Source organism: Mixophyes fleayi, chromosome 1 (genome assembly GCF_038048845.1).
Source record: "Mixophyes fleayi isolate aMixFle1 chromosome 1, aMixFle1.hap1, whole genome shotgun sequence".
Taxonomy (NCBI): domain Eukaryota; kingdom Metazoa; phylum Chordata; class Amphibia; order Anura; family Limnodynastidae; genus Mixophyes; species Mixophyes fleayi.
The window spans coordinates 184,522,172-184,541,543 of NC_134402.1; the positions used below are offsets into that span (position 1 = coordinate 184,522,172).

General features: G+C 42.9%; 1 protein-coding gene across 2 annotated transcripts in view; it reads right to left on the bottom strand.

The window, feature by feature from the left end:
* Positions 1 to 18,259, bottom strand: part of TNKS (tankyrase) — a 177,046-nt gene extending 158,787 nt beyond the window's left edge. For both annotated transcript variants that reach the window (XM_075204611.1, XM_075204610.1), the window contains exons 1-2: positions 17,480 to 18,259; positions 9,904 to 10,128 (exon numbers count right to left, since the gene is read on the bottom strand). In XM_075204611.1, coding sequence (XP_075060712.1) covers positions 9,904 to 10,128; positions 17,480 to 18,056 — 802 coding nt within the window. In that variant the 5' untranslated portion in view covers positions 18,057 to 18,259. The remainder of the gene's footprint in view (positions 1 to 9,903; positions 10,129 to 17,479) is intronic.
* Between the last annotated feature and the right edge of the window lie 1,113 nt (positions 18,260 to 19,372).

Below are 19,372 nucleotides of genomic sequence, written 5' to 3' on the forward strand. Positions count from 1 at the left end.
TTAACAAGAAATGGAGGCTTGCATTTATTATTGAAAAAAATATGAAAACATTGATAAAGTGAAAGCGACATTCCTCCACCCAGCTGGTCCATCACCATCTTTTTCATACCAAAGGAAGCCGGATTACTATGGTAGATGTTCTGTGCAAGGTGAATCCGTTAACTCCAGCAGGTCAAATGTACACCCTTTCCTGAAATGGAGATACTAAAAACAAATGAGGCCTTCAGTCAGTTTCAACCCATCAAGTAGAACCATTCATCCAGAGTAGCAGCCCCAAATGCTAAATGATATGTAGTAAGCTTTCTTTAACTATGTGAAAGACATAAAATCATAAAAATGTTTGATGGAGTGAAGTATTTGCCTTAATCTCAGCTGTCTTAAAAGACCCCTGGTCGCTCCAGATTCGGCTTTAGCTTTACCCGACATCCATTCCAAAGCATGATCGGTACATAGTGGGTCACATACTGATAGCCGCTAGAGGGGCAATACTGGAAGTCCCATGTTCCCCCAACTATTACTCGAATCATTTCTAAGCTACAATATAGCTTTGAGATGGAAACAACAGATACGCCCTATTCCTCATCTGCATCAGCCCCTATTATGAGATGGTTTAGATGGCATGAATATATCACAGATGGCCCAGGGGCTCCCCAGGATATCTCTGGCTACCCAAAGACTCACTCACCAGCGGCCCTCATAGAACTCCCCGAGCCCACTGACCAGCGACCAGCCCCCAGCCCCCATCCCCTGGTATTTTCCCCTTAGTGGAGCCTTCTCCGGTCAATCATAGTGAAAGTTAATATGTCTCACTGTTTTCTATATTCCTGAATATATATATAAAATTGTTGATACGGTGCGCCTGGTTTAACTGAATGATTCTCCTCACCCTGCGTGGGGATTCCATGTGTGTCCCTTTGTATTTTCTTCTTCCCCCTCCCCTTTTTTTGTTCTGTATCCCATATACTTTTGTAAAAACTTAATAAAAATATTAATGCGCAAAAAAAAAAAAAAAATGTTTGATGGAACAGGACCACCACATATGGATTTGAGATCCTATATGTGAATTACATCTCCAACAAAGAGGGGAGATATTTGAAAATGTATTTAATAATTCAAGACATCTGTACCATCAAGTCAAGAGTTTATATTGACTTTCGATAATTCATGTCCAGCAACATCAGCTTGAAGCTTTAGGCAATACATGTTTTTTTTCGATGGTATCATTGGCACCATCTACAGGGCAGGAGTAAGTACAGAGTGATAGTGGTCGTGTATGCATGCTAGAACATAGGTGTGATATCCGGTGCAGCTGTAAAAATGCAATTTACATACTGTAGATATTAATAAAATACATATATTTAATTACACTTTAATGTAATATCATTAATGACTATATTGTTAACAGGTGACAATCATTGAATATTTTTATTTTTCTGCGTGTTCTTTTGGGACTTCTCCACATAGGTATAGGACATATCGTGCACTGTATTGTTTGTTAGAGTAGAGCACACAGACCCGTATTCAACAAGAAATGTATATTTACATTTTATACGAACGTACGTATGCCCGTCTATAGGAGTACTTTAAAAAAAAAAATTGCAATTTACTTTCGCTTTGCATGCCTTAATGAATCAGGCCCTAAATGTGCATCTTAATTTATCAGCTAAGAATGTCTCCGGCAATAAATGAGTAAAATTAAGAAAGATGACAATTCCCAAAAGTCAAATCTTAGTTTCCAGCAACATTCAGCAGGGACAGGTAAAATATCAGGATGATAGATAGAAGGCCACAGACCCAAAAGGAACATAAATGAGCCTTGCTTCTTTTTACAGAAAGCGCATAGAATAATATGCCAAATTGGCAACATTGAAGAACTGTACTTGCTCATAGGATGGCCAGTATACGAGCAACTATAGACATGGTTAGGCTTGTAGTGCCCACAGTAGTTTCTAAGAGAGGAAACATGAAATAGTTTTCAGTTGCTGTCCTTATTCAGAATACAAAAATTCAGAGTCACTTACCTATGTGTTTAAGATTAGCTTGAACCTACCGTTTTACAGTCCAACTGAATAAATTAGGCAAGCTATTTGGTTATTACACTTGGCAAAACCACTCCACCCCACCCACCCAAGGATTCTGCAACACTATATTTAGCATAAGGGTAGGCCTCATCTACAACTAAAGGTTTGCGGTTATACTGCTTCAGAATAAACAAAATCTTAGGCTACCTAACACAGATTTGTACAACCAATACCAGGTTATTGATTTATTAAGAAAGGAGTCCATGAATAATTAGTATGAAAGTCCATAAAAATGCATAGTGAAGGAGTAGATTAAACCACGAAGCATAGTAAAGGAAACTGTACTTTATTTGGCGATTTTCTGACTTTAGTTTTCTTTTCAGCAACTGAATTTATGTATTTATGTTAGACAGGATTGGTCAGTTTCAGAATTAACCCCCACATGATGAACGCCTTAGTTGTGTTTGCAAGTCAGTGTATATAGCATGAATATAAACTGAAGTAATGAATTACCCAGAAATATGTACATTCCTACTTATTCGCTCTTTTCTTCAATCCACTTTATACATACAAGAACATTTGGTGATGTGTCTGCTATAAAGCTATGCGTCACACTCCACATCTGTGAAAATTTAATTTGCAACATTAACATATTTTTGACATGGTATACACTAATGGAAGTTATTGTCATCTGTGCAGATGCCAAGTTGCTCCTTAGAGTATACTTCAATAGACATACAGACAGAGAACAAAGACAAGTGTATATAGCTCAGTGGGTTCTGCTTTCCCACCTTAAAACAGTCATGAGTCATAGACCCTCCCTAATCGGAAATCTGCATATAGACACGGTTAAACTTGTAGTGCTCACAGTACTTTCTAAAAGGAGAAACGGCTGAATAATTTGTCAGTTCCTGTCCTTATTGTGTTATCTGAAAAATGAATTGTTAAAAGTAATTTCCTATCTGAAGAATATAAGAATTGTTAAATGAGTTAGCAGACAACTACCATGGTTCAACAAATATACAGATATTTAATACGTCAATATATAATGTTATAAGACATAGTAAAATTTAACATGTCATGGCTGTCTGGCATTTGTAATACCCATATGTAGGGGCATATTCAATTGTTTAAAAGTTCAGCGGCGTTAAAACTAGTACAGTTAATACAGTAAAATCTAGCTGGATTTCAGCTCGCGGCTCAGGGAGCTGCTAGCTGAAATCCAGTGAGTAAATTACCGTATTAACTGTTTTTCCGTGCACGCGGACCGCGGGATTTTCGGCGTTTCCGACGACAATTGAATATGCCCCGTAGTTTCTTAAATGGAGACCTAGACAAAATATGAAAGTTATAAGCCAGAAATTTGGGGATAATCAATTTATAAACTGTGCACTAGTATATAGGGTTGTGGCACATTACATATTAAATAAGTCTATACCACTCAAATCAGTATTCTATTCCAGAATAGGCCCCTAATTGCTCTTTAGCACATCCCTTGTTTAGCTATGCAAGTGCCGGGTACCTTTAGAACAGTTTTCCTTGAGAAAAGCGCTCTTGTGCAGAGCATCTTAGCAGTGGTTTATTCCTATGGTGAAACCCCAGTCCCGACTTATTTGGAGGACACTAACATGGAACAATGGCTCTGACTACTGTAATAGCACATGTTATACCACTAAACTCTATGCATGAAAAGTTCTCATCACTAGGAAACTATAATACCAAATCCTAAAGCTGGGTACACACTACACAGTTTTCATCCAATAATCGGCTCAATCAGCCAACATACGACCGCTCGTTCAAAAGTCGGGTCAGTGTGTGCAGTGACACGATGGTCGAAAGTCTGCCCAAATGGACGATTGTTGTCTCATTTGGTTGGTCGTACCGTTTAATATTTTTGTTCCAATCTCGTTTCCGTTGTGTAGTGTGTATAAACTTCCGACCGATCCACAACAGTGAGTATGAAATTACAGTCATTGCTCACGACAACATGGCTGTAAAAAGTCGCTAAAGGGACGTCCGCTCTTCCCTTTATCGTCCTAAACAAGGCTAGTGTGTATGCAGTCCATGGACCGAGCGATCGGACCATCGATCGCATGTAAAATCGCTCGGCATATAAAGTTGGTTGAAATTTCTGTAGTGTGTGCCCAGCTTTACATATGGGTTAAGGGTTGATAGCAAACAGTAAATCAGTCTGTATGCAATACTCTCCAATTGCCATACAGCTCCAGGTCATAGATATCAGCTGGTAATGTTTACGTTTCACAGGGATTTCACACAATCTCGCATTTCACACAAAAACAAGCTTCCTTTTGCTTTATCGTCTTGCACAGTGTCAAAATTACAGTTCAGGAGCCTGTAGGAACAAAAACTTTGGTACAGTAAACCCCACACAATAGCCGTTCACATCCTTTTATGCATCTAATACACACGCCCCATGTCCCATAACTCCCAACATTCAGAGTCCTGAAAGCGGGACAAAATAAGCCCCACTTCTCCTAAACTCTGTCCTCACATGGCGCGTTCACTTCTGTAGTGTGCACGACAATGAAGTTGTTTGGAGGGGAGAAGAGAACAGGGCAGCCTAGCACTTCAAAACTGCTAGGCATGCCCCCGATATAGGTGGATCATTCAAAGCCTTTCTCTACAAGGGTGGGATGCAGTATGGCAGTAATGGTTCTGGTCTACAGGACACATCTTTAGTTACCATGGCAACCAGCATTTGCTCATCCCTGTCTTATTGCATTAAAAAGAGCATCCATTCAGGAGAGTCCCTCTTCGAGAAGTAAACCCCTACCCCACTTTCCCTAACTTACACACATCTTGGGACACTTACATTAGTTCCCAAAAGCAATTGTTTAGCTCAGTAGGCTGTATGTTTTTCATCTTCAGGGATGCACATGAAAATCATGCAATAAAAAACAAGCTATGCATTCCTAATAGAGATTGGGTCGTCAGAAAATTCCAAAGGCTTCATCCGGCAGCAGATGTTAGTCGGACAGACATAGTCTAGCTCATGAATTCCAAATAATTATAAAAGTTAGTTGGTTCATTATAATACATTACGTTTTTCTGTATATGAAGCCAGCATAAAATGTTAATACCGTGGCGGTGTCATAGGGGTGCCACAGCCTCCCTTGCAAAAGAAGTAGGGGGGGGAAATTACCAATCCAGCGCCGGATCCTCCTCCTCACTGACTGCCGGGCGTGACGTCATCACGTTCGACAGTGTCAGTGCGGAGCAGCAGCAGAGAGGACATGGGGAAAGAAGCCTGTTGACCATGGAGAGACGGACAAGTGGGGAGCAGAGCGCGAGGCGGCGAAAGGGGGCGGGAGGGAGGGGGAGCAGAGCGCGAGGCGTCGAAAGGGGGGGAGGGGGAGCAGAGCGCGAGGCGGCGAAAGGGGGGGAGGGGGAGCAGAGCGCGAGGCGGCGAAAGGGGGGGAGGGGGAGCAGAGCGCGAGGCGGCAAAAGGGGGGAGGGGGAGCAGAGCGCGAGACGGCAAAAGGGGGAGGGGGAGCAGAGCGCGAGACGGCAAAAGGGGGAGGGGGAGCAGAGCGCGAGACGGCAAAAGGGGGAGGTGGAGCAGAGCGCGAGACGGCGAAAGGGGGGGAGAAGGTGGAGCAGAGCGCGAGACGGCGAAAGGGGGGGAGAAGGTGGAGCAGAGCGCGAGACGGCGAAAGGGGGGGAGAAGGTGGAGCAGAGCGCGAGACGGCGAAAGGGGGGGAGAAGGTGGAGCAGAGCGCGAGACGGCGAAAGGGGGGGAGAAGGTGGAGCAGAGCGCGAGACGGCGAAAGGGGGGGAGAAGGTGGAGCAGAGCGCGAGACGGCGAAAGGGGGGGAGAAGGTGGAGCAGAGCGCGAGACGGCGAAAGGGGGGGAGAAGGTGGAGCAGAGCGCGAGACGGCGAAAGGGGGGGAGAAGGTGGAGCAGAGCGCGAGACGGCGAAAGGGGGGGAGAAGGTGGAGCAGAGCGCGAGACGGCGAAAGGGGGGGAGAAGGTGGAGCAGAGCGCGAGACGGCGAAAGGGGGGGAGAAGGTGGAGCAGAGCGCGAGACGGCGAAAGGGGGGGGAGAAGGTGGAGCAGAGCGCGAGACGGCGAAAGGGGGGGAGAAGGTGGAGCAGAGCGCGAGACGGCGAAAGGGGGGAGAAGGTGGAGCAGAGCGCGAGACGGCGAAAGGGGGGGAGAAGGTGGAGCAGAGCGCGAGACGGCGAAAGGGGGGGAGAAGGTGGAGCAGAGCGCGAGACGGCGAAAGGGGGGGAGAAGGTGGAGCAGAGCGCGAGACGGCGAAAGGGGGGAGAAGGTGGAGCAGAGCGCGAGACGGCGAAAGGGGGGGAGAAGGTGGAGCAGAGCGCGAGACGGCGAAAGGGGGGGAGAAGGTGGAGCAGAGCGCGAGACGGCGAAAGGGGGGGAGAAGGTGGAGCAGAGCGCGAGACGGCGAAAGGGGGGGAGAAGGTGGAGCAGAGCGCGAGACGGCGAAAGGGGGGGAGAAGGTGGAGCAGAGCGCGAGACGGCGAAAGGGGGGGAGAAGGTGGAGCAGAGCGCGAGACGGCGAAAGGGGGGGAGAAGGTGGAGCAGAGCGCGAGACGGCGAAAGGGGGGGAGAAGGTGGAGCAGAGCGCGAGACGGCGAAAGGGGGGGAGAAGGTGGAGCAGAGCGCGAGACGGCGAAAGGGGGGGAGAAGGTGGAGCAGAGCGCGAGACGGCGAAAGGGGGGGAGAAGGTGGAGCAGAGCGCGAGACGGCGAAAGGGGGGGAGAAGGTGGAGCAGAGCGCGAGACGGCGAAAGGGGGGGAGAAGGTGGAGCAGAGCGCGAGACGGCGAAAGGGGGGGAGAAGGTGGAGCAGAGCGCGAGACGGCGAAAGGGGGGGGGGGAAGGTGGAGCAGAGCGCGAGACGGCGAAAGGGGGGGGAGAAGGTGGAGCAGAGCGCGAGACGGCGAAAGGGGGGAGAAGGTGGAGCAGAGCGCGAGACGGCGAAAGGGGGGGGGGGGGAGGTGGAGCAGAGCGCGAGACGGTGAAAGGGGGGGAGAAGGGGGGGCAGAGCGCGAGACGGCGAAAGAGGGGGAGAAGGGGGGCAGAGCGCGAGACGGCGAAAGGGGGGGGGAGAAGGGGGAGCAGAGCGCGAGACGGCGAAAGGGGGGGGACCCAACTATTTAATAAATGGGACTACCCGGTAATTATTTTGGCTAAGAGGTGCCTTGGAAAAATTATGGTGACCCTAAGGGTGCCTTGAACTGAGAAAGTTTGGGAACCACTGGGTTACATCATCTACAAAATTTTGGTTACTGCAAAAAACAAGTATATATTATTTCAAGTTAAAACTGGGCATCACCCATTTTAATTTATGTGCTACATAGAATAGGTAAGTCTGGTGTTATGGAAAGCTAACCAAGAGATAGGGAATATAATATTTGTAAATAGCACCAAACTAACTTCTTTCCAAAATCTGAAAACAGTTAAGTAACATGAAAAAGGCATACAGCTAGTCATTTAGTTGGTTTAAAATTTAACTTTTGAATACAAATGACAAAATGGAAAGTGGTAATAATTCCTCAGACTTTACAGAACCATCAGTGCAGAAGGATCTTATACAAAAATCATCAATAAGCAACAGGAAACACTTTAAGGATTCTATAATGAGATACATAGATTTTAGAAATCAATAAAAGCAGCAGACTAAAAATTTAAATGCAATTGCACGTGCAAATTACACGACTTACAGCCTTACATGACATTTAAACAAAAGGGCCTCACTGACTGACAAAAAGTTGGGATTGTTCAAGGTAGTTTTCAGGAAAAAGATCTGAAAATTACTCATCTAAAAGAAAATAACATAGAAACAATGTATGATACATTCCTCAATTATGTATTAAAAGCATCCATTTTTTCAGTGGTTTTAATACATTTTCCAAGCATGAAAGACAGCATTGAAAATGCCAAGTGTGAACAAATCCTTACAAAGCAATCATTAACCCATCAAATATGGATAAGCAGCCATCCGATAGCTTATAAAATATATTAGATAGATATCTACCAGAATACCGTTGCCATGAAGGGGTGTACTTGGTCTGCAATGTTTAGTTAGGTGGTACATGTCAAAGTAACATCCACATGAATGCCAGGACCCAAGGTTTCCCAGCTGAACACTGCCCAGAGTGTCACACTTCCTCCGCCAGCTTGCCTTCCTATCCTAGTGCACGTTGGGGTCATCTCTCCCAAAGGTAAACGACGCAAACGCACCCGTCCATCCGCATGATGTAAAAAAAAAAAAAAAATGTAATTCATCACACCGGGCCACCTTCTTCCATTGCTCCATGGTCCATTTCTGGTACTCAAGTGCCCACTGTAGGCGATTTTGCAGGGGACAGGGGTCAGCATGGGCACTTTAACCGATCTGCTGCTACAAAGCCCCACTGTGTGTTCTGACAGCTTTCTACCAAAGCTACCATTCATTTATTATTATTTTTTTTAAGCAATTTGAGCTACAGTAGCTCTTCTGTGGGATTTAACCAGATGGGCTAGCCTTCGCTCCCCACAAGCAACGAACGAACCTTGGGCACCCATGACCCTGTTGCTGGTCGTCTTTTCTTGGACCACTATCGGTGTGTTTGCTTGCCACACAACATTCCTAATATATCCCACCTCCTGACAGGATCAATCAATGTTATTCACTTCACTTGTCAGTGGTTTTAATCTTATGGCCGGTAGGTAGGGTGTTCCAAGTATGCAGTTGTTAGTACCTACCAAAAGTGGCCCAAGGAGGGACAACCGTTGACAGGGTCATGGGCGCATAAGGCTCACTGATGCGAGTGGGGAGCGAAGACTAGCTCCTCTGATCTAATCCCACAGTAGAGCTACTGTAGCACAAATTGCTGGAAAAATTAATGCTGGCAATGAAAAAAAAAAAAAAAGATGTCAGAACACACAGTGCCTCGCAGCTTGCTGCATAGCCGCAGAATGGTTAGAGTGCCCATGTTGGCCCCTGTCCACTGCCAAAAGCATCTACAACGGGCATGTGAGCACCACAACTGGACCATGGAGTAATGGAAGGAGGAGGCATGGTCTGATGAATCCCGTTTTCTTTTAATTCATGTGGACAGCTGGGTACATCATTTAGCTAGGGAAGAGAGGACACCAGGATTCACTATGAAAAGGCAAGCCGGCAGAGGCAGTGTGATGCTCTGGACAATGTTCTGCTGGGAAACCTTGGGCCCTGACATTCATGTGTATGTTACATTGACACATACCACCTAAGTAAACATTGTTGCAGACTAAGTACACCCCTTCACGGCAGTGGCCTCTTTCAGCATGATATTATGCCTTGCCGCACTGCAAAATTGTTCAGAAATGGTTTGAGGAACATGACAAAGAGTTCAAGGTGGTGTTGACTTGGCCTCCAAATTCCCCAGTTCTCAATCCGATAGAGCATCTGTGGGATGTGCTTAAATAAAAACAAAAACAAGTCTGAGCCATGAAGGCCCCACCACGCCTTACAGGACTTGAAATGCTCTGTTGCTAAAGTCTTGGTGTCAGATAAAAGGTGAAGGTACCTTAACTTTTGTTTATGCCTCCTATACACAAAACAAAAACTACTAAATTATGTTTAGTGTAACATTTCCAATTTAAAATAAGCATTTAAAAGTGTAATGTGAAATTGTGGGGACAGAAAGAGAAACAAATGGCAATTATAAAACAAATTCATACAAATTTCTTGTTTTTTTAGGATACATAATGATACACCATGATGTCCTTTTAATTATTTGACTTTTGTTTTGTTTTTGTTTTTTTACAAAAAAGGAAATAAACATTAAAATGTAATGAGGTATACTGGTCATGAAGTGAAAGTGACAATTCATCTCTAGGCAACTTGCTCATTTAGGAAATACACCTACCTATGCAAACGTCTATCTTTCCTTTAATTGCTGCTTCATGAAGAGGAGTGTAGTTCCAATTGTCTCTCGCATTGGGGTCTGCACCTTGACAAAGCAGTAGGGTGACGACCTCAGCATGTCCAAACGAACAGGCATTATGTAGTGGAATAAGACCACCGTCATCTCTAGCGTGAACATTAGCGCCCGTCTGAAGCAAATGTTCCACAACATCTTTTCTTCCAAACCCTAGAAACAAAATTCAAAGCAGGGTTAGAATTGTTTTTCTACGTTTAGGTTTTTCATATTAGTAAAATTAAGCTTTACATATTTATCTCAATCAAACGTCCAATAATTGTTTAGCAGAGTGCATCCGCACTTTTATATGACTGAACAGCATATAGGTTTTATTGAATTCTCTGTAGAGTCACAGTTACTTAAAGGAAAGAATCTTCCTTCCTATCACAGTTCATTATGGAGAAGGCCAGAAAGTAGCACATCCAATCATTAACTGGCAAGCACTATTTACAACCCCTACACCACATAAGCACTCGCAGGGTTATAGACCAGTAAGGTGTGCCAATGTGAAGAAGGCCAGCATTGAAGATACGGAGCTTCTCAGAGCATAGCTATCAAATAAACAGTAGGACTTGTGTTGGACAAAACTCATTCTCTCAAGTACCACCCCTCTATTTTTACAAAATGTGAAAATTTTCAATCAAATTTTTCTATTCACCAATGTTTCACAAGTACAACCATTTCATTTTTTGCTCCACACTATATTGAAATGAGTTGGCACTTGGCTCTGCAGAACTCCACAACAGGTGGCTTTCCTGCAACCTCCTCTTCTACTCCTTCTCAAATGGGTATATGTGGCAAGACAATACCAAGGGATAACTTTGTAAGCTATTCGGGGACTAGTGCTTGTCATCAGCTTTGGCAATGCTAAAAGTAAAACCGTATATGGAGAATGCATCAGTATGGTTTGCTTAATGCGTCACTACCACATAGGTAAACTATTTTACCTGCATGAAACAAACACAGGCTTTACACATGTTTTTGAAATGGGTTACCATGCACTTTTGATGCATTGCAAGTGAGAGTTATTGCATGAGAAATAGGTTCTGTAAAGTTGTATAATTTTAAGTGAACGAGCACATGAGAAACCAGTAATCCTATAATTTTTAATGCAGTTTTCAAGCATTATCTTCTGTCAATGTGCTTTTTCATCCTCTAAGTGTGAACAAGCCATAAATGTTACCATTCTGAAAGATGTGTTGGTTAATGTTACTCTTATCTACCTATTTTATTTATGGGCTCATCTAAAGCATATGTTAGTTTACCCATTCCCCAGCACATATGTGAATGAGCCCTAAAAGTAAAATATTTATGAGATTGTCTAGTAATGAATCCAAGTAACTTTTAAACATTTGCAAAGCTTCAATATTAGATTTAGAAAATAAAGGGAAAACCTATCAACACTACAATAAACTTTCTTAACTTGTATTTTTTCCCCCAATTAAATTTAACTAAAAACTATTGCAATAAGACTGAGCAGATTGTATTACATTTCAAAATGTATGCACAAATAATATTCTTGGAATATGAAAAGCTTTCAATAGTCCTATTTAAGAAACTGAACTATTTCTTAGGGATTCAGATAATCACTTCAAAATACATTCAAACCGTTCTCCACATAGCTATTTAACTCTTTAAATAATTACACACTTGTCACCATAAGTTTAGTTCTGGATAAATATCTTTAAAGCACATTTTTAAATGAAATTATACAGTTGATGAACTCATGTTTGTCAGCGTGATCAATTGGACACTATATTAACAAACGTTCTAGAGGCATTACCATTCCACCTTTCTGTCATTTAATTAGCAGCTCACAAACAACCATTATGTACAAAATGAACCAATAATTACAAGGGTGCTGTGAAAAGCAGTGAATCATGTTGGATGAATACTAAGTGCTCCTTAATTTTAAATGGACATAAAATAGTTGTGGCCAAATGTTTTGAAAATGACACAAGCATTGGTTTTCACAAAGTTTGCCGATTCAGTGTGTGACTGGATGGCCCGCCTATGCCACCCTGTCTGCTGCTGGGAACCGGCTGGGTTTACTTTGCCACTGTTTCCTTTTGCCATCCTAAATGCGCCATCACTGGACTCCTTACCAGCATCCAGTACCGGGTTTCTTCTTCTGGGTAACTGATACTGCTAGTGTACCCAATTACTGGTATACATGGGCTGGTACCCCTGACCTCTTCCTATGGATCAGGGTTGTTGTGGATGGATGCCCCCTGGCCTATCACATTGGCCAGAGCTGCTGGGTAGTGGGCAGAGCGGCGATACCGGAAAGCTCCATCAATCTCTTGAGAATTGATCACAAGTTCTCATTGGGATTAAGGTCTGGGGAGCTTCCTGGCCATGGACCCAAAATGTCAATGCTTTGATCCCCACGACACTTAGTTATCACTTTTGTCTTATGTCAAGGTGCTCCATCATGCTGGAAAAGGTATTGTTTGTCACCAAACTGTTCTTGGATGGTTGGGAGAAGTTGCTCTTGGGTGATATTTTGGTTCCATTCTTTATTCATGGCTATGTTCTTAGGCAAAATTGTCAGTGAGCCCACTCCCTTGGCTGAGAAGCAACCCCACACATGAATGGTCGCAGGATGCTTTACTGTTCACATGACATAGGACTGATGGTAGCACTAACCTTTTTTTCTCCAGATGCCCCAGAGTAAATGACTTTACCCCAGTCCTCAGCATTCAAATCCCTGTACCTTTTGCAAGAATGTCAGTCCCTTATGTTTTTCCTGGAGAGAATTGGCTCCTTTGCTGGCCTTCTTGACATTAGGCCATCCTCCAAAAGTGTTTGCCTCACTGTGCTTGCAGATGTACACTTACCTGCCTGCTGCCATTCCTGAGCAAGCAAGCACTGCACTGATGGTGCCCTGATCCCACAGCTGAACCAACTTTAGGAGCCGGTCCTGGCGCTTGCTGGAGATTTTTTGGGTGGCCTGAAGAATTCTTCACAACTATTGAACCTCTCTCCTTGAAGTTCTTGATGATCTGATAAATGGTTGATTTAGGTGCAATCTTAATAGCAGCAATATTTGCCTGTGAAGCCCTTTTTGTGCAAAGAAATGATGATTGCATGTGTTTCCTTCCAGGTAACCATGGTTAACAGAGGAAGAACAATGTTTTCAAGCACCACCCTCCTTTTAAAGCTTCCAGTCAGTTATTCTAACTCAATCAGCATGACAGAGTTATCTCCAGCCTTGTCCTCGTCAACACTCTCACTTGAGAATCACTGATCTGATGTCAGCTGGTCCTTTTGTGGCAAGGTTGAAATGCAGTGGTTGTTTTTAGGATAAAGTTCATTGTCATGGCAAAGAGGGACTTTGAAATTAATTGCAATTCATCTGATCACTCTTCATGACATTCTGGAGTATATGCAAATTGCCATCATAAAAACTGAAGGAGCAAAATAATGTGTATCAATCTCAACTTTTGGCCACGACTGTATCATTATTATTATTATTAGAATTTATTTATAGGGCGCCACTAGGTATCCGTAGCGCCGTACACGGACAGACAGAAACACGGTACAGGGTGAGACAGCACGGAACAGTTAACAAAAAGCACAGTAACTCGGAAGCTCAAAGTACAGCTAGATGAAAGGTGAGAGGCCCCGGGGGTAGAGAGAGGGGTAGAAGGGCCTCACGGAAGAGACAAGGAGCCGGAGAGCAGAGTTAAGGTGGTGGAGAACAGGAGGAGAGGAGGCCCTGCTCGAAGGAGCATACAATCTAAGGGTAGATTGACTGTAGACAGTTATTTTGAGGTTTGCTGGAATTAATGTTGATCGAGAGGTGCCTTGCGTCTGATGACAACTCTAAAGTATAAGTAACATTTCTAGATAGATTACACTGTTTAATTATAGCTCTATTAAATGCGAATTATTGTGGCATCTTAAACTGACTTGGTATAGTAGTGCATTACTTATCCTCCTACCACTATTTTGTTTTGTATGTGTGTCTTGCACTATGGTTTTCAAAAATGAAAAAAAGATAAGCTTTAAAGCACACAAATTGTTCTTGCCTCAGTTATTTCACTGCAACATTACCGGCGCCTAACATTTGCCCCTTGCTCTTAAGTTTTAAACTAGTTTATCCATGTTAATTTTTTAACTACAGTATATTCTTTTACATTTATTTAGGAGTATTTAATTAACTTTAAAGATATGAAAGATGATTACAAAATGCAAACTTGTCTTCGACAAGAAAACTATAGAATGTTTCTATACTTTTGAGTGAATTTTACAATTTTGATATACTGTAGGTCAGGCCTGGTTCACTTTGGCAATTAATATGTAAGGCCTAGTTAAAAGAAAAGTTTGAGAACAACTGTTTTAAGATAACAATCTGGCACAAAAGGAAGAATAGAATACAGAATATAAACCAAAGCATTAAGTGACTACATCAAAAGTAGGCAATTTATGTTGACCTATTTAAAACATGACTCATTTTCAATGTATGTCCTTCTTATGCCGGTTATCTATTTATAAGAAAATTATGACATTCTTAAAGTAAAAAAACGTCAGTAATGGAAAAAAGTGCAGCTTTGCCTCTCCTCCTATAAAGAAAATACTGCACTAACCCTCTATAAGACTAGTATCCATAACAGGTACACTGCAGCAACACTTTGAGGTAATAACCATTTTTGTTTGATAAAACATGATGAGAGTGCTACAGAATAGAGCACAAGAACATTGCAACTTTGCCATTTTCCCATTAGATTACAAGCTCTCTCACAAGCAGGGCCATCCATAACCTTTGCATTGGTTTTAGACAAAACAAAACCTTGCATATCCCCGTTTCCCCCACTGTCCACTGCTGCTGAGCACTGTGGCTCCTTACAAATCAATAATAATAAATCTTTTTAACAATAACATGACCAAGAAAAGCTAAAAGCATATTGACCAAATTAAAAAAAATTATTTACAGAGTATGATTAGACGGATACTTGGCGAGATCCGTTGCGTACTGAATGGAGAGGACTTGCCACACTATCCCAGCCAAGTTTATTGTATAACAATGGCATCACAGTATATAGCTAGAGGTGAAATGTCTGTTTAAAGAGCTATGTGACATACAATTATTCAGACCTTGATCAAAGAGAATTTTGCTGCATGTTTACAAATGAAATGTTCTGGAAAATAGTCTACTATTCTTAAAATATTAACAATATTTGTTATATAAAATGGCAGATAAAAAAAGACAGTGGTAAACCAGGTGTATACAGGGAACTGTATACACCCACCCAACAAAGAGGAAAACCTGGACCAAGAGGTACCCGTTAGCTGTACTGATAAATAATATGCCAAACTAGAGTAGTGTTTCTATTTACAAATAGTGTAAACTGTTAGTAAATGGTGGACAATAACAAAGCATAGTAAACTATTTTACCAGGTGGTAGCAAAACCTAAAGCCTGCACTGATGCAATTACAGTTTATTATACCATTTGTAGAAGGCTAGATCTCCACATGAATGATGGCAGCACCATGTATTAATCAGTGGGAAAAGCTCAACATATTCATTTTCAAAAACCGTTGATTACTTTTAGAGTTATAGCTGCATGCCTTATATTATATTTGAGTTGTAATACAAGAACTCGATTATGAAAACATTTGACAGAGGATAATAATGAGCACATTTCTTATACAACTCAGTGTGGAATATGCTACTTTCAGCTGTGTAATAAGATTTCAGAGATATTAATTGTGCTAAGTAGTACAGTGTTTTCTAAGCAATTAATCACATAAGGTTATGAGACAAACTGAAAAATCGCCCATGTAGCCCAAGACTAGGATGTACAGCACAAAATAAAGTATTCGCTAGCAATTTTGCTTCAACAGTTTATTAACTGGAAAAATCTTCAACTAAAAGCAGACCTGGACAATCCCAGCAGTCATGTAGCCACAATGCAATGCATAAAAACGTACTGCTGCCAACTAACTTTTAAGTGTTATTTCAATTGACAAATCACTTTCCTCTTTCCATAAAGACTGAGCTAACACCAATAAACTAACTGGAAGTTGCTAAATCAATTTATAAGTAATAGGCGCATAAAAGGGAGTTTATCTAGAAAAGAACCACAAAAATCTCCCAGCACACCACTATTAATAGGTTAATAACTGCTTCCTATTTGTAAATAAAATGAGTTTCTCTTAAACAAAATTTGCAAATATATGACACTCCTGGCACTTCAGCTAACAGGGTGGTGTGATCCAAACTATAGTATAGCACAAGAATGCCATAGTATAGCATAAGAATTATATAGGGGCCTATCTATCAATACCATTATCGGGGGATTTAGAGCAAAAAAAAAAAAAAATGATTGCCGGAAAGTACTGTTTAAATTTATTATTGGTGCATCGCAGCCGATATCAGTTATCTGCTGCTTTGCATTTTTTCTAAATACATAGCAGCCCCCATAGATGTCTATGGGGACTGCTATGTACCGCAATTTAACAACTTTTGTAAAAACTTTTACACTTGTGGTAATGTACGCCAGCTCAGGCTGGCAGCTGGCGTACATTACCATTTCTGATCATTTTCACCACTGTAAAGCACTTCTCCGAAGAGCAGAGCTTTACAGTGCACGTGCAGCCCTGTCACATGACCCAGGTCCATCAATTGGCTCATGCGCACAGGATTTGATAGGCGGAACATAGACGCGACCCAGGATCGCACTACGAAGATGCAGTGGCAAGCAAGGGTTTTTTTTTTTTTACGGGAACAGTAGTTTATCGGAACTGCCGTTCCTGTGTTGGTTTTTTAATACATTGAGAAATAGTTTAATCCTTATCAATGCGATAAAGATTGAAAACTATTTTTCATTTTTTGCAAATATTGATAAATGTGCCCCATAGTATAGTATAAACGTTTTTGGTAATTGACCTAGTATTTTAGACATGTAACTCCTGTTTATAAAATGACTTATAAGGATGTAAGTCTGCTGCATTGAAAATGCAGTGTATTGTTACTTTTTCTCTATAGAGCTAAATACACTTAATATTTTTACAAGCAGGCTGAAGATATTACATCCAGACTCAAATCTTTAACATTATCACTTTTAAGGCACATCTAACCTTGCCTACTAACTGGACAGACTAGCACTTTATGAAAACTTTAATGTTGTGACAGGTTTCCTGATTTTGCATTTGTTTTCACATACCACTAAAAGTGTCACCTGCACAGATGCAACTGATGTAAGGCTTTATAGCCACTTGCATTTTTATATGTATTTGTCTAGCATTTCCCAATTGTAAAGCGCTAACGAATTTACAGGCGCTATATAAATAAATGATGATGATGATGATGATGATGATATGTATGGTTATTAACATTCTCCTGGACTTTGTTACCCCAGCATTATTAACTGCAATAGTAAATGAAGCTGGGCAGCAGAACAAGTTAGTGTGGAAGGCTCATATTGGAGGGGCTGCTACATGCAGTAATAAGAGCTGTGTGCTAGCTGCTTACATGACAACATACATAAGTTAGTGCTCCTGGACCTCTCTCACCTGCTGCGAAGTGAAGCGGGGTAGATTTCCTCCCAGCCATGTCCTTGGCGTTGACATTTCCCGGTTCCAGCAATCTCCGCACCCGTGACACATCTCCGTTTCTACAAGCCTCGAACAGCTCACGGAACGCTCCGCTGACCGCACTCAGGGGACCCCCGGGGCCTATGCCGCCGCCTCCCACTGTTACGATTTCCGGGCTCTCGGCCGGGCTGCCGCCAGAGGAGATACTGTTGCTGGAGGAAGAGGAGCTGCTACTGCTCCCGGAGCTGGGCGCCGGTGCTGGAGGTAGAGAGGACGAGCTAGGAGACAAGGCAGCGGCTTCCCCTGGCGGTGGAGAGAGGGGCCTAGGCATGAACGCCGGTAAAGGAGCAGCTTCTCCCTCCGGCTGCGAGTCTGGCCCGTGGCGCTGGCAGGCTGGGGGCATGTCCGGGCTACGGGGAGGGGATGTGATGTCCGGGGAGAGCGGAGGGGAGGCCGAGGCGACAGGCGGAGGAGAAGAGGATGGGGTGGGTTGCTGCTGTCCCACTGCTCCAGACACTTGTTGTTGCTGGGAGCGCCTGGAGGGAGCCGCCGCCATTTCCCAGCTGATGTAGCGGCGATTCCGTTACGGGGTATAGTGATATGTGCGGTTCGACCTGAACCCTTGCTCCGCCCCCTCCGGGCCAGATTGTGCGACTTGTAACAACAACCGGGCGCTTGTACGGTTTGTGATGTCACTGACAAGGGCGGGGCCAAGCGCGGCATAAACAAAAAAATTATCCCCAAACAGTTCCAGTGAGAAACTGGATGGGGCGGAGCTTCCAGGTAGGTGGAGCTATGTGTGACTTCGTTTAACTATAAGATCCGATTAGTTGAAAATATTTCTGGGTGGATCCAAGTCAGAGTTATAGTATTTTTTTTTCTTTAAATCTTTATTGACAATTGAGTAAACGTTACGTTTTCTCATATCAACGTGCAAATTCATAGCCATCCTTTTTATAGTGTCTGTAGTTGCCACCATTTTAACATAATTCAAGGGAAATTTGCTGCTAACAAACGAGGCTGAAGTTAGCTTCTTATTCGGCCAGCTTTTTATTCACTTTTTATTCATGCTCCAGCTTCTTATTCAGAAAAGCTTATTTTTAAAGGATTAAATCAATTTGGATCATTGATTTCACATCAGATTAACACACTAAAGGGGGTTCCTTATACAAACTGCAATAGCCTGAGCCAACAAGGTTATGGGCATGAAATCAGGGAGCAAAGTGGGCAAAGTCTCCATATTTTATCATTTTGAATAAGTAGCTGCAGTTTTGCAAGAGTTAAAGAGTTAAGTTATATGGTCAGTTACATATAAAACACCTGTCTTTTGCCTGGCCCAACAATCTTTTGGGCATGCAATCAGGTGGCAAAATGGGCACAGATAGCATTTTCATTACTTTTTCCAATTCCACGGTATAACCTCAGTCACCAGAAGAACCATTCTCTTTACTGTTTTCACAGTCAGTGTCAATTTCAGAGGCATCCTCTGCTGAAATTGTGGATTCAGAAGTGATGTTATCCTTCTCTTTACACTGCACCGTCCCCTACAGTATTGCACTAGTACCTTTAGCCACTGCATCATCTTCTGGGGCCTTAACCCCCTTTTTCTTTTGGTGCATAAGCTGAGTGCTTCCTCCAGGTTTTACCTCCCCAGATTTGGGGGTCTTCTTGGAAATCCCTGAAACACCATCACCTCTCTTTTTCCTACCCCGGGTGGGGAAACCACAATCAGGTTCATCTCCAGGCCTTACTCCCTGGCTGCTGGTACTCACTGGTGTTTCTGTGAATAGGCCTGGACTAGGCCCAACAGCCAGGGGACTCTCCCAGGGAGGATCCGCAGGAGGCTCCATCAATTCTGGGTAGACAGCAAAC